Here is a 13,200-nt window from a genome sequence, read left to right on the forward strand (position 1 = left end):
CTTTTAAGTGAAGCAGTATCTCCTATGACCCATTATAGCTAAGTCTTGAAACACGTTAAGTATCTAATTTCCTCCACCTTCTGCAGAATTGGGTCCTTAAGTATCCCTTTGATTCTGTATTTTACTTGCTCCTGAAAATGGCAAAAACAAACCCAAGAATTTTGCATCGTGTGGACAGATCTCCTTGCTTTGTTATTGCCCTTTTAGTAAATGACTCTGGCACTCCTTCTTCCAAAAAAGTTCTTGTCAAAGTCATTCATATAGGACATGTTATGTGAGGAGTGGGATTGGGGCATTTGGAACGACAATTACACTCCCTTGTAGCCATGAGGGGAGTGGTAGATTCACATGGAAGGTTGGGTCAAAAATGTAATGTTCCAGTCTGGGCAAGATTCTCCACATATGTTATAACATGTTAAGCTACCACCCTAAGGATTACCAAAACACGGCTACCCTGTAGTGACAGATCTGTTAGGAGTGTGCAGAATCACATCTCTGAATAGCTTGAGCTCAGTCCTGAGGGAAACCTATTGTGCAGATTTAATTGCATCTCTCTCTCAATTCATCAACTGTTAGTAATTACATCCTGCATTTTTGCAATGGAAAAAATGAATCTAAACTGGCTATTGAGACTGTACTTAAATAAATCACAGGAGGGAGAGGAAATTGCAATGCAAATAGTATCAGTCACGTAAACAATTTTAATTCGCTACTTAGTTATTCATTAATTAAATAACATCTTTAAAAAATGCATTCTAGAAAAGGTAGCAGCCACACTGAAAGCAGCTCTGGTCAGATATTAGCTTAAAGTAAATCCTCTGGCATCTCAACAATATTCCATTTTTAAAGCGTTCAGATAGTAAGCAGTTTAACTGGTCAACTGACAGTCGAGAGAAGTGCTGACTTCCCCTCTTTGCTCAAAGACATCAACGTTGTGGCCTGTGCTTTCAAATCATTTCTTACAAGAGTAGTATCCTTGTCCAGCTTCTCTTTTTAGCCATTTTTTTTGGAAAATGGCAACTGCAAATCCTCTTGCCTCCTCACCCCCTTTGCATGCCCACGAATGACAACGGATCCTCCAGCTGATACTGTGGTGTTCCACATTGCTCTCCTCTGCTATTCTACCTCAAGTTACTTGGTCAAACTCCCTGCCCCTCACCCTTCTCCTGGGACAACTATTAAAAAAAAAAAAGTGTTTTGTTCTCACATGTCTGATTATCCTGTCCCAGCGAGTGCAAAGAGAAGGCACTGTTTACAACCACAAAGTAAGGCAGAAAAGACATTTTTTCATCATCGTTCTCCTTCCTGGTTAAGTGGAGATGGTGTCAATGCAGAAAACAAACTGGTCAGGTTGACATGTGCGATGCTTGCTGCCCTCTCCTGGTGTCATCAGGGGCCACACATAAGGATCTCGCAGATGCCCCTCAGATTGAAGTTTTCCACTTTTGAGATGGTAAGTCCTGTAGGAGTGGAGGTAAGAAGCTGCTTTATCGATGGAATTGAACATTTACGTTATCCACATTTCAAAAGAGCAGTGTTTTGATCAGCTGAATCAATTCAACCAGGCATAGCTTTCGAATCATCAGTAAGAGTATGGTGACTTGAGAAACGTTCATGAATTGGTATGTTACAAAGGAAATTGTGTGAGAAGGTAGCAGCACTGATCACGTTCTCTGAATCTGTACATGATCCCCTGATCCCCTGTAGTTTTCTGTTTGTGACAACCGGATTAGAAGTCAACATTGCCAGGTTTTCCGGTTTCCTTTGCCTAATTTTCTGGGAGCACTTGCACCAAGTATGCTTTCTGTTCATGATCATGGGAAGCAACATCATGGCCCATCAGAGCACACCAGGTGCAGATGAATATTTGCAGCCAGGCTTTGATGGGAACATTGTGGGAACATCTTTTTAGTCAGTACATCTCAGTCGCAGCATTTAATGGATATTTAAACCCATCTTCTTACCCTTTCAGGTGACTGACCAGGGAAGGCACTCACCTTGGAGAAATATTTTTACTCCTGATAGCTGCTGATGCTCAGCTTGCTGGGTCAGTGTGCAACAATCAGAGGCAGCAGCTCTCCACAGCGCAAATTCAGTTTTAAGGATGCAAAGTGGTCTAACCTTGTGGGCCCGATGTTAAGGATTGCAATAGGCAGCTGCTTCTCCTGAGCAGCAAGAGCAAACCTGTAACCAGAGTATACCTGCAGGAATACCAGCAGACAGAATTATTAGCAGCATAGGCAAAGGACAGCTACAGAAAGGTCTAAAGAAAGTAAAGTAGTTGCTGTTGGCAGGAGAACGGGGCTGTATATACACACTTTTATGCAACTGCATTTAATTCAAGTAGGTTTCTCCATTCAGGAGTGCACAGAAGAGAACAGCTTTTGACCTCTTATCAGTGAAGGGTTTCCATTTTTGTAGAAAATATATACATTGAAGGGGAAAGTTCTTGTCTTTTAGTAAATCTCTGCAGCAGTTTTTATTAGTTATCATAGGTACTTAAATGCTTCTGCTTTGATGGTTCTCACGTGGCCCAGCTTAGGTACTACAAGAATGAACGTAAGGCATTTCAATCATTCCTGTACAAAGGATTATGTGCTTAAGAAGTGCAAGCTCACGGAATTTGTCTCCAGTATCCTGAAGTGAAGTGAATTGCAGTCAGCCAAGCCTTCATTTTATGCCTTTCTGGAAAGCATTAGTTTTTCTTAATGTAATAGAACATGTTCCTGGAAAATCTCTTACACAAACTCTATTCCAAAAGCTTTCACAGGTTAAACACCAGGGTTTTCTAGACCACCTTATCTTACAGATAAAATATGGTTCACAGAGAAAACATGGTGTGATACAAAGGACAGTCCTAAGCAGCAAGCAGAGACTTCTGCTCTCTTCTTCAGAAGCTTAATTAGAAATTAGAAGTCCTAAAATCTGGTATTGCACACAGCTTTCCATGAGGCCTGGAAAGCTGGCAAAGGCTAAAAAATTCAAGGAATAAAAAAAGCGGGGTGGTGATGTTGCAGAACTGAATTGTGTCAGTATCCTGGCTTTATGGGCAACCACGAGCCTACAACGCAGTGATGGAGGAGGCAGGAGAGTGAGGTCTGAAGTGTGACTGGGGTTATTTACAGCAGCATGACAGAGACTGGTCGTGGAGTTACAGGGAAGCCCAAACAGGACAACTGTACAGCTAAATCCCACCAATAGAAAAAAAAAAATTACCAAGAAGTTCTGAAATAGCTGTGGTGATGGCAAACAGCAGTCCTAATTTGTGGGACCAAGGACTGTTGCCAGCAGAGTAGCACAGAAACAGGAATGCAGTGTGGGAGGAAGACTTCGTTACCTGCATAGAGGATCCTGCCACCAGCATGGAGTCTGACTCTGCCAGGCGTTGGTGCACAAAATCCACCTTTTCCCGGCTCACCGTGTCTCCAAAGAACGTCACGTCGGGCTTCAGGATGCCGCCGCATTTACTGCAAGCTGGGACTTGGAAATTGCGCACCTGCTCATCCGTCAGGAAGACGTCCCCGTCCGGAGCCACCCCGAGTGCTTCAGCTTTCCAGGCAGGATTCAGAGCTTCAAAATGCTCCTGAAGCTCAGAGCGCAAGGTTTGATCTCCACAGCCCAGGCAGAAAACCCTGAAATGCGAGCAAAGTTGTAATGGAGAGAGAGCTTCACGCAGCTGAAGCTCCGGAGCCAGGAACTTGTTCCTTAGAAGCCTGGAAAGTCTGTTGTCATCGCCCCCATTTATTTAACAGATAGTGAAGGTCACTGAGCTGTCTTTCTGCTGTTGCTTTGCGGGGATGCTCTGGGCTAAGCACTTTAAACCCTACCATGCATCCCATCTCACAGTTAGGGCTGAGCTTTTTCATCAGGAAGTTCTGGGTGATCACAGGCAGACTGTGATGGCTCCTCTCCAGACGCCCAGCCTGTGCATTTCTGGCACTACCCTCTCTGCTTAGCCCTGGACACCCTTTGCATCCTCGTGGTCCCCCTGCCTTTGCTAAGAGCATATTTACTGCAGCAAGGAAATGGGAGGTTCTGACTGATGTAGGTTCTAAGCACGATCCAAACAGCACTCCAAAAATTAGGGTGGTGTCTGTTTCTTAAACACTGCTCTGTGAGCAGCACTGGTGCATGATCCTCTTCACCCCAGCACAAAACCACCCTTGAGCACGCCATCTCCACTAACGCAGTGCTTTTACATTTTGCCTCCTTTTTCAGCAGCTACCACTGCACTTACACGTTGGTCACCCCGAACAAGACACGAGAGCACTAGCCATCCTCCTCTCTCCACGGGGTACCTGTGTGTGCAGCCGTGCAGTTCTGTCACGCGCCGGCTCCCAGCTTTGGTGTGGAGGGCGTCCACGTTCTGGGTCACCAACCAGTGAAGCTTTCCCAGCTTCTCCCAGTCTCTCAGCACCAGGTGCGCCGTGTTGGGCTGGTGGGAGGAGAACTGGGGCCAGCCCACGAAGTTCCTTGCCCAGTACCGCTGCCGGGCGCTGGCGCTACGAACAAACTCGGCGTGCTGGATGGGCCGCCTGTCTGTCCTGGCGTAGAGCCCGACTCCTTCGGAGCGGTAATCTGGGATCCCCGATTCAGTCGAGATTCCAGCCCCGGTCATTACAAAGAGCTTCTTGGAGCTGGAAACAAAATGCTGCAGCTCCTCTACTTCCGCAGGATCCGGGGGAAGACAGGCTGGCACGAAAGCCAAGTTTGGAGAGCTCCTGGACACCGAGTGGTGTCTGAGGTGATGGAGTCTGATGGCTCTGCGATCTCCTGACAACCTCCTGGCAGAGAACATGCTGAGCTAAAAGCCAAGAACAGAACACAGGGCAGGTAAAAGAAAGCAAGGAGCATGTCCTTGATTCTATGTTCTTGAGATTCTCTGGAAAACGTTGCTGATAAGTTTTCTTTACTCTTTTTTTTCTAACGAAATCAGGATTACTTTGGAGCTGTTAAGTAAACCCCACCGTGCGAGGACAGTGTTTGCATGTCCCTTTCACAGAGGGTAGCAGAGGAGTGCTGACGGCGTGAGGGTGTTAAAGGCAGTTGGAGGAGGGCACCGAGCACCTCGCAGCTGAGCTGTTGCAGTATGGGGGCAGTTCCTTAACGGCTGCCTACCGGCAACTTGCCTGTGAGACCTGTGGCAGCTCTGAGAAAGCTCTTCAAGTAGCAAGCTTGTTTGTCTGCAAGGCAGGCAGCTCGCTCCTTCCAGGGGCCTGAGCTTCAGAGCCTGGCTGGTTTTTAGATTCCTGCTGCGTCTGAGTTGCTTTGCCTCAAGTCCCCGGTCTCCCTCAAGTACCAATTCTTACAGTAAGTGGAGCAATATCCGAATAGACTGAAAGTCTGCATGTTCAGCTGGAAGTACTTTGATACTAAATAGATGCTGGTGGCAAACGGCAGATTTGTCTCAGTTAATCTCCAGCACTTCATCCTCAGTCGAATTACAAGGAGGGCTGCCTGGGCTCAGGGCCATGGCACCATAGCCCAGCAAATCAGACTGAAATCACCAACGCCCTGACAGAGCGGCCATGCCAGTGTTTTTCAGGGCTGACTGATATCAGGGCTGAATCTAAGCACCACGTGCAGGCTTATTCTGGAAAGCCTTCCCCTATAGTCCTGAATTATTTTTTATGTCAAAGCAGAGGATGATGTTCATGATGATTTTTGCCTTTTGTTGTTTAGCAAGAGTAGTGTCAGGCCTTCCTTCCGACCAGGTTTAATTTTCCATATTAATTAGAAGGGGGGACAGAGTTTCCCAATAAACTGTAACTTGCTTTGAGAATAAATCCTGTCATGATGCTCTCAGGAGACTGCTAAGCCAGTTTGATGGTGATTAAATTGCTTTAACTGATGAAAATTCTCCATCCCTGCCCCTTATAGTCAAAAGATCTCTCAGAAGGAAGTGTTTTGAGGGGGGAATGAAATGGAGATACAATATAGGGTGACCCACAGGAGAGAGAAGGCAGCGGTGGGCCCAGCAGCAAGAACAGCACATACATCTGAGGGAGGCTCTGAAGCGTGGAAGTCAAAGAGAAACTTACAAAGGACTGAACGCTTCCTGTGAAATGCAAGGCTGCTGTCAATATCAAAGGGCTCAGATTTAAAAAATAAAAAATAAAATAAAAAACAAAACAAAACAACGCACACCAAAACCCACCACGCTTATGTAATGCTCCGTACACGTACCTACCAAGGTCCAAGGCTAGGGTTTGTTTTCTAACACACATCCAGCAGCTCCGCAGGAAGGGAACAGTGTAGGCAGAGGACGGCTTTCTCCAGGCCAGAAATCCAGAGCCGTGTCACCCGAGCTGTTCCGCTGTAACAATGACACGGTGCGGGGAGAGGGGCGGTGGGCACGGTGCGCACAGCCAGGGAAATGAAACACGTTACGGCGAATAATGCCCAAAACTTACCTGTCACAGCGCTGCCCTGCCGACCTCCGGAGGCCCGCAGAAGAGGAGTTTGCTGGGAAATGTAGTTCGCAGGAGACCAAGCCCGAGGAAACACTACAACTCCCATGCTTCAGGGAAAGAAATCGCCCACCTTCCTCAAAGTTGTGCGTTGGCGAGCGCTGCGTGCTGCCCTCAGGAAGCGTAGGAGAATAAAATCAGAGTTGATGCAAGTGTAAGTAGTAGGTAAGGTTTTGTAGGGCCGTGTCCTTATGAAAGCCTGCATTTTCCGTTCACTGCTGCTAACGCGGCAGGTTTTAGCCTCAGAATGTGGCTGAACAAATAACGGGAGACAAATCCACGGGGGGTGGTTAAGGACACCTCGGTGGGGAGATGTGCCTGGTTGGAGTGTGAGGGGACGCGGGGACGACATGTCGGCCCCGCTCTCGTGCCCTCGGTGCCTCCACTCGGTGCTGGCCGAAGTGAGCCAGGCTGGTGGTCCTGATGGTTACAGTTGGAAGGACAGGAGAAAGTCTGGGTGAGAGATGTGGGAACAGACCATGGCACCAAGGGCGGACAGACGCCAGTCTGGTCCGGTGTGTGGGATGAACGTGGCCAGACCAAACCCCAGCGGTCAGCACGTGACAAGCGGTCTCTGTATACCTCCCAGAGTACGTGTGGAGGAGACGTGAGGGGCAGTTATATTTTTTCAGCCGCTTGCACCTCTCCCAGGGCGCAGCCCGAGCCCTGAACCCCTTCAACAGCCAGCTTTTCGCCACCGAGGGGCTTGCTCCGCGTGGTGGTCGTGCAGCTTTTCGGTTGGCGTTAGGTTTGGCCAGCCGCTGTGCCGTGCCGTGCCGTGCCTGGGCAGCCCGCTGCTGGCCTGCGGAGCCGAGGTGACAACGGGAGCGGTGGCACGAGGGGCACGGAGCCCCCCGGTTCCTCGGTGCGCGGTGCTGAGGGAGGGCAGCCAGGCGCTGAACGCGCTGGGTAACAGCGCGCTTGGTCTCGCGTCTTGTCCTCTGCAAGGAGCCTCCCCTTGAGAGGAAACCGGTGGTTTTGGGCAAAACCCGGCGGATTTTCTGCCTTTTTGCCCAGAAAAGGGGCGAGTCCCCCCTCATTACCATACCGCGCTCCCAGCACCCCCCGCGGGCCTCCCGTCCCCTCCAGCCTCCCTCCTGCCCCGTGTCCCTCCCGTTCCCCCCGGCGGGGGCTCGGGCCGCGGGCACGGCGGGGCAGGGGGCGCGCGCGGCGGGGGCGCGCGGGGGGGCGGCGGGGGCGCGCTCTGAGCTAGGCGGGGGGGCGGCGGCGGGGTGGGGGCTGCGGGGGAGGAAGCCGGGCAGCTTTGCGCAGTGGCAGTATCGTAGCCGATGAGGTGAACCCGAGGCGCGATTATTGCTGATTGAAAACTTTTCCCAATACCCCGCCGTGACGACTTGAAATACAGTCGGCACAGGCAATTTTTGCGGGCCTCTCCGGAGGCTGCTATGAGCTGGTTAAAAAGTAGAATGGAAAAAGGAGGAGGAGGCTGCAGCCTCCATCTCTATTTCGCCTCGGTTACTATTCAACCTAAATATTCGCTCAGCCTCCATCCCCGCCCTGCCTCCGTCTCCGTTCAGCCTCCGTTCCCGCTCAGCCTCCATCCCATTCAGCCCCCATCCCCCCCCTGCCTCCACCCGCAAGGGGCGGGGGATCCCGCGCCACGGCGGGGCGCGCCACGTGACGTCACGCCAAATTTGCATACCCCTTCCCAGCAAGCCCCTCGCCCGCCCCGCCGCTCGGTACGGGGGGTGAAAACGGGGAGACCCCTCCCGGGGAGGGATCGGGGGGCACCGGAGGGCGCGGGGAAGATGGGGGGCACCGGGGCGGGCGGGGGGGGCGGTGGCGGGGGGCTCGCCGTGACCTCGGGGGGGGCCCCGGGGCGAGGCGTGGTGGCGGCTGGAAGCTGAGGCCAGCTTTGCGCAGTGGCAGTATCGTAGCCAATGAGGTTAATCCGAGGCGCGATTATTGCTAATTGAAAACTTTTCCCAATACCCCGCCATGACGACTTGAAATATAGTCGGCATTGGCAATTTTTGACAGTCTCTACGGAGACTGAATTTGGGTGTGCAAAAACAGAGCGAAGGGACAGGAAGTGGGAGCAGTGTATGCTTTAAAACGCGTCTTTTTCTCCCTGTGTTTGCCGGTTTATGTATGTCCAGTGCCAGTCTTTGCCTCAAAAACTGGCTCTTCCTTGCCAAAGAGCTCCCGGTCCTTTGCTCTGCAAAAAGCAGCTGCTCGCTTTGGTGCAAACCCCAAACCCTCTACGAAAACCCCGTCCATTTCTACCCTCTAAGTTAAATAAACCCTGTGCATTTCTAAGCCACCGCTGTTGTCTAACACCTAAGCACGCCCCACAGAGGGGACCTGTGACCACCACACACCAGCTTCCTTGGCCGAATCTCTGCCACAGTGGGAAGCACAGAATCACAGAATCACAGAATCACCTAGGTTGGAAGAGACCTCCAAGATCATCTAGTCCAACCTCTGACCTAACACTAACAAGTCCTACACTAAACCATATCACTGAGCTCTACATATAAACTTCTTTTAAAGACCTCCAGGGATGGTGACTCAACCTGGGCAGCCTATTCCAGTGCCTCACAACCCTTTCCGTAAAGAAGTTCTTCCTAATATCCAACCTAAACCTCCCCTGGTGCAACTTTACCCCATTCCCCCTCGTCCTGTCACCAGGCACGTGGGAGAACAGACCAACCCCCACCTCTCTACAGCCTCCTTTCAGGTAACTGTAGAGAGCGATAAGGTCGCCCCTGAGCCTCCTCCTCTCCAGGCTGAACAAGCCCAGCTCCCTCAGCCGCTCCTCGTAAGACTTGTTCTCCTGACCCCTCACCAGCCTCGTTGCCCTTCTCTGGACTCGCTCGAGCACTTCGACGTCCTTCTTGTAGCGAGGGGCCCAAAACTGAACACAGTACTCGAGGTGCGGCCTCACCAGAGCCGAGTACAGGCGGACAATTGCTTCCCTAGCCCTCCTGGCCACACTGTTTCTGATACAAGCCAGCTGCCCTCTGTCTTTTTGTGTTCGTTTGACGTGGTTTATGCTGCGGCCAGTTACCTCTGAAGCTCTCTGCATGGCCACACGTGCCATCCGGGTGCGCGTACCCTGCCTGGACGACCCTGGGTTAGGCAGCTGTTTATAACGAGGCAGAGTAGGAAAATTAGTAGCAGCCATTGATATTCCCTCTTTATCAGGTTTGTAATGTCAGCTGGGCTGGGGTGTTATACACAACGGTGACTGAAGAATGACAGTGAAACCTCCTAGATGGCATTTGTCCCCTGTTTGCACTCCATTACCTGCAATATCCATTTGAAATAAAACCCGAAGCCATGGGGTGCCGTCACCCTTTGTCAGAATGAGGCACAGCAATAAGCACCGAAGTCATGTGTAGTTGACAATGAGTAACGCAGTTCATGTACTTGCTTGGTTCATATAAGCAAGGTCGGTTGGTAAGTGTCTCGTCTATTCCTTGACTGATTCTCTTTCCTTCTAACAGAACTATCTGCGACAATGCCCCCCGAGTGGTTCCTTCATCCAGTATCACCAAGCCATGTCCCCCACCCTGTGCTAGAAGTCGTTTGCTCCATTTGCTGTACGAGGTCCTTCCACCAAGCGTGAAGTTGGACCTTGCATGAGGGAGCCGCATGTTGAAGTGTGCTGCTGTTGCCCTAAGCTAATGGAAACCTTCAGGCTTGAGGCTCTGCCCGAATTTTCCTTCTGTGTCCACCCGAAGAAAGAGCCACGTCCCCTTGCGTGACGTCCCTGTGGCACAGCACAGAGGACGCGCTGCAATTCAGTTATTCTCTTCACTCTACAGTTTCAAGTCACTCTCTGAAGTGCGCAGGTAGGCTCTAAATGTGCCTTACAAGTCTTGTAGCTTTGTATCTGTTCTCCGAAAAAAATTTAGCCTGGTGCTTTTCATCACACCTCTTAGGAAATGAGTTTGGATTTCTCCAGTCTGAGATTACTGACCCCAAGTGGGCAGGCGGAGATTTAATCCATACAGTTTCTGAGTGTGTGGAGGCCAGTGGGTTAAGCCCCCCGAAGAGTTGTGGGGCTGGTCAATAGCTGGTTAGCTACGCTTTGACGAGGGGAAAGATGCCTTGAGCAAGCACCCTGAACACCTGGGCTGTGTGGAGGCAGGAAGTCCTGAAGTCCAGTCTTAAATTTACGTTGACTCATTGTCTGACTTTATTTCCGGCTCCCAGCCCTGTTTCCCATCTGTAAATGAGAACAACAACTTCTTGTCACAACTTCTGTGAAAGATAAGGATTGAGTCATACCGTGTTGTAGTCGCGGGGCAGCATGCAAGAGGAAGCACTGCATACTTCTCTGACGCATGACGTGCCTTCGTTCCCCAGCGCTTCCCCAGCAGCAGCAGCTACGAGGGCTGCAGCTGCACCCCACATAGCTTCCCCCTCGGTCCCACCACCCGCCTCTGGGCAAGCCTTGGGTGCTGCCCTGCTGGGGAAGAGCTTGCTGGGGTGGCTGTCCCCAGGGAACTGCAGCTGTGCGTGCACAGGGCTGAACATCAAGCAGATGTTCACAAGTCCAGGAGCGTTTTGGAGGCAGAGAGCAGGTAGATGGGGAGCAAACAGGAGTTACAGGGCACTAGGAAGGACAGAGGATGGTGAACATTGGGTGGGTTTTGCTTGAGGCCACCCCTCTGAGCAGCTGTTGTAGCAGCTTGGGTTTTAACCTGCCCTTCTCACTGGGAAACCACAGGAAGGTAGGGGACTGCCAATATTGGGTATGAAATGTTAGGGTGTGAAAAAGAATTCAGCTGTAAACAGCACCTGGGTATGACAAGTGCAATGAGAATAGGCTTGGTTTAAAAGCCAAACAACTGGAGGATCATGTCCCTTGCACGACAGCTCTGCCTTCCACCTCAGTCACCCTTCCACAGCAGTGCTTAAGCCACAGGGAGAAGCTTTAGGGGCAGAGACTCCTTGTCTTTACATGAAGCCGCTTGGACACAACCTATTTCTTCTGCATGTATCCCTATGAGAAGTTCATTTTTGCCCTGAGACAGAAAAAAAGCTGGTTTGTTTTGTTTCATTTTGTTGATTTGCACTCAGTGCCACACTCACAAAGGATCCGGTAGGAAGCTGGTGATGAACATTGCGTACCAGGCTACAATGCAAACAGAGCACAGCGGAAACTTTATTCACGCAGGGGTAGAGGCACAACCCAAGCCAGGACCGCTGCCTGCCGCTTGCTGCTGGAAGAAGCACGGATCACGGGAGGGGGCCTGATCCTGACCGCCCCGGTTCTGCTGCGCTACCAGCAAATAATGCCGGCGGTGCACGTCGCCCCACCCGAGGGGACGCACCCCGAAGTTATTGCTGCTCAGTCGTGGAAAAGCAGCGACAGATGCTGAGCGCAAGCCCCTCTCACGTAGCGCGGGAGGCACACACATGTACATAAGGCATACAAGTCCCTTCACATCGTGTCTTCAACCTTGCTGAGGGACCAGTGGGGAGGTGTCAGGCAAGGTCCTGGTGTTGAGGTGACGCACAGGGTGGGGCCGTGGATCCTGAGGGGCGCCGGGCGCGGGTGAGGCCTGGCACGGGTCCCCTGGGGGCTGCTGTCAGCTGCGGGCAGCGGGGCTGCGCCCAGGCCCCTCACCGCGGCTCCCCCTGCGGCCCTTCCTGACGAGAACCGGGCGGCCTCAGGGGGCCGAGGGGCGCTGAGGGGGCCGGGGCCGCGCCCGCTCCCGCCGGCAGGGGGCGGCGGCGGGCACGCGCGCCGAGGCGGTGTCGGGGCCGCGCGGAGGCGGCCTCGGGGGCGCGCAGGGGCGGGGCGGGAAAGTTGCGAGGCGCTGAGGAGAGCGGGCGGCGGCGGCGGGGCGGGAGCGGCGGCGGCACCATGGACGACCTGGGTGAGTCCCTGCGCGGCGCCCGGCGGCGTTTGGGCCGGGGGGAGCCCCCTCAGGGCACCCCAAGACCCTTCAGGGTCCCCTAAGGCCCCCCTCAGGGCCACCGGTCCCTCTCGGAGCTCGGCTTCGCCCCGCTGTCCCCCGGCTCCCCCCCGCGGGATCCCCTCCGCGCTCTGGGGGCCCTGAGGGCGGCCGAGTTCCCCTGGTGCAGCCGCTGAGGCCGGCCGAGCCCCGTTACCTGCGGCCCCCCCGCAGCGGGGAGCAGCCCTCCTGGCAGGATGCACCGCGGGAGGGTCGCTGCCCTTCCGCGGCAGCCGGAGCCCCGCGGGGTGCCGCTGGCGTAGAGCCGGGGCTCACAGCCCCAGAAAAAGGGCCCCGAAGGGGGCTGGCGAGGAGACCAGGGCGGCCGGGAGGCCCTCAGCTGCCGAGCAGGAATTCCTCCTGGCGGGGCGAAACCTCAGCCCCAGCCCGGGCGCGCTGGCTGGCGGCACGGGCGTTGGGTGCCCGCCGCGCTCCCGCCAGCGTGCTTCAGCCAAGGCGGATCCGTTTGCCATTTCTGCCAGCCCTCAGCACGGTTATCTGGCGGATCCGTTTGCCATTTCTGCCAGCCCTCAGCACGGTTATCTCTTGGCGCTGCTCCCACGCCGTGTTCGGAGCGCGCCGAGGAATGCGTGGCCAGTCAGGACAGGACCCGCGCAGCCGGGGCTGCCTTGCCGTCGAGGTGAGCCCGCACGGAGCGTCGTGTCGGCACGGCTCGCGTCCCGCCAACGTGCTCCGACCGACCACCAGGGCTGTGCCCTGCCAGCTGCGATTGTTGCATTCCTTAAATTCACGGGAGCTGGGTGGCTTTCCAGTTGGCCGGACTGGCTGCTGCAGCT

General features: G+C 53.3%; 2 protein-coding genes and 2 non-coding genes across 6 annotated transcripts in view; 3 read left to right on the top strand and 1 right to left on the bottom strand.

Moving 5' to 3' along the window:
• Positions 1 to 683: 683 nt before the first annotated feature.
• SIRT4 (sirtuin 4) lies at positions 684 to 6,402 on the bottom strand. Of its 3 annotated transcripts, none has more exons than XM_048064045.2 (5): positions 6,191 to 6,402; positions 4,299 to 4,804; positions 3,338 to 3,632; positions 1,998 to 2,201; positions 684 to 1,460 (listed from the first exon to the last, which is right to left on the bottom strand). In XM_048064045.2, the coding sequence occupies exons 2-4, from the start codon at positions 4,796 to 4,798 to the stop codon at positions 2,049 to 2,051; spliced, it is 948 nt and encodes a 315-aa protein (XP_047920002.2). In that variant the 5' UTR covers positions 4,799 to 4,804; positions 6,191 to 6,402; the 3' UTR covers positions 684 to 1,460; positions 1,998 to 2,048. The 3 variants fall into 3 exon arrangements, with proteins under 3 accessions (XP_047920002.2, XP_047920001.2, XP_066834743.1); XM_048064044.2 differs by having other exon boundaries at positions 6,187 to 6,401; XM_066978642.1 differs by lacking the exon at positions 6,191 to 6,402 and having other exon boundaries at positions 4,299 to 6,172.
• A 1,328-nt stretch (positions 6,403 to 7,730) lies between these two features.
• On the top strand, positions 7,731 to 7,871 carry LOC136786583 (U4 spliceosomal RNA). Its single transcript, XR_010825634.1, has one exon. It is a non-coding gene; the product is annotated as a U4 spliceosomal RNA (small nuclear RNA).
• Positions 7,872 to 8,342: 471 nt separating this feature from the next.
• LOC125182809 (U4 spliceosomal RNA) lies at positions 8,343 to 8,483 on the top strand. The gene has a single exon (XR_007163419.1). It is a non-coding gene; the product is annotated as a U4 spliceosomal RNA (small nuclear RNA).
• Positions 8,484 to 12,183: 3,700 nt separating this feature from the next.
• The window catches only part of PXN (paxillin), a 43,678-nt gene continuing 42,661 nt past the window's right edge, over positions 12,184 to 13,200 (top strand). The window contains exon 1 of the mRNA XM_066978622.1: positions 12,184 to 12,325. Within this exon, the coding sequence (XP_066834723.1) occupies positions 12,313 to 12,325 (13 nt within the window). The 5' untranslated portion in view covers positions 12,184 to 12,312. The remainder of the gene's footprint in view (positions 12,326 to 13,200) is intronic.

This window comes from Anser cygnoides, chromosome 17 (assembly GCF_040182565.1).
Source record: "Anser cygnoides isolate HZ-2024a breed goose chromosome 17, Taihu_goose_T2T_genome, whole genome shotgun sequence".
Lineage (NCBI taxonomy): Eukaryota > Metazoa > Chordata > Aves > Anseriformes > Anatidae > Anser > Anser cygnoides.

Excerpts from the sequence above, each read along its gene's own strand:
- SIRT4 (XM_048064045.2), bottom strand. The coding sequence starts at position 4,798 with ATGTTCTCTGCCAGGAGGTTGTCAGGAGATCGCAGAGCCATCAGACTC. Across the intron at positions 3,633-4,298 it reads CTGCACGGCTGCACACACAG|GGTTTTCTGCCTGGGCTGTG; the intron begins GTACCCCGTGGA and ends CTCGCATTTCAG. Across the intron at positions 2,202-3,337 it reads TGGCAGGATCCTCTATGCAG|GTATACTCTGGTTACAGGTT; the intron begins GTAACGAAGTCT and ends GTATTCCTGCAG.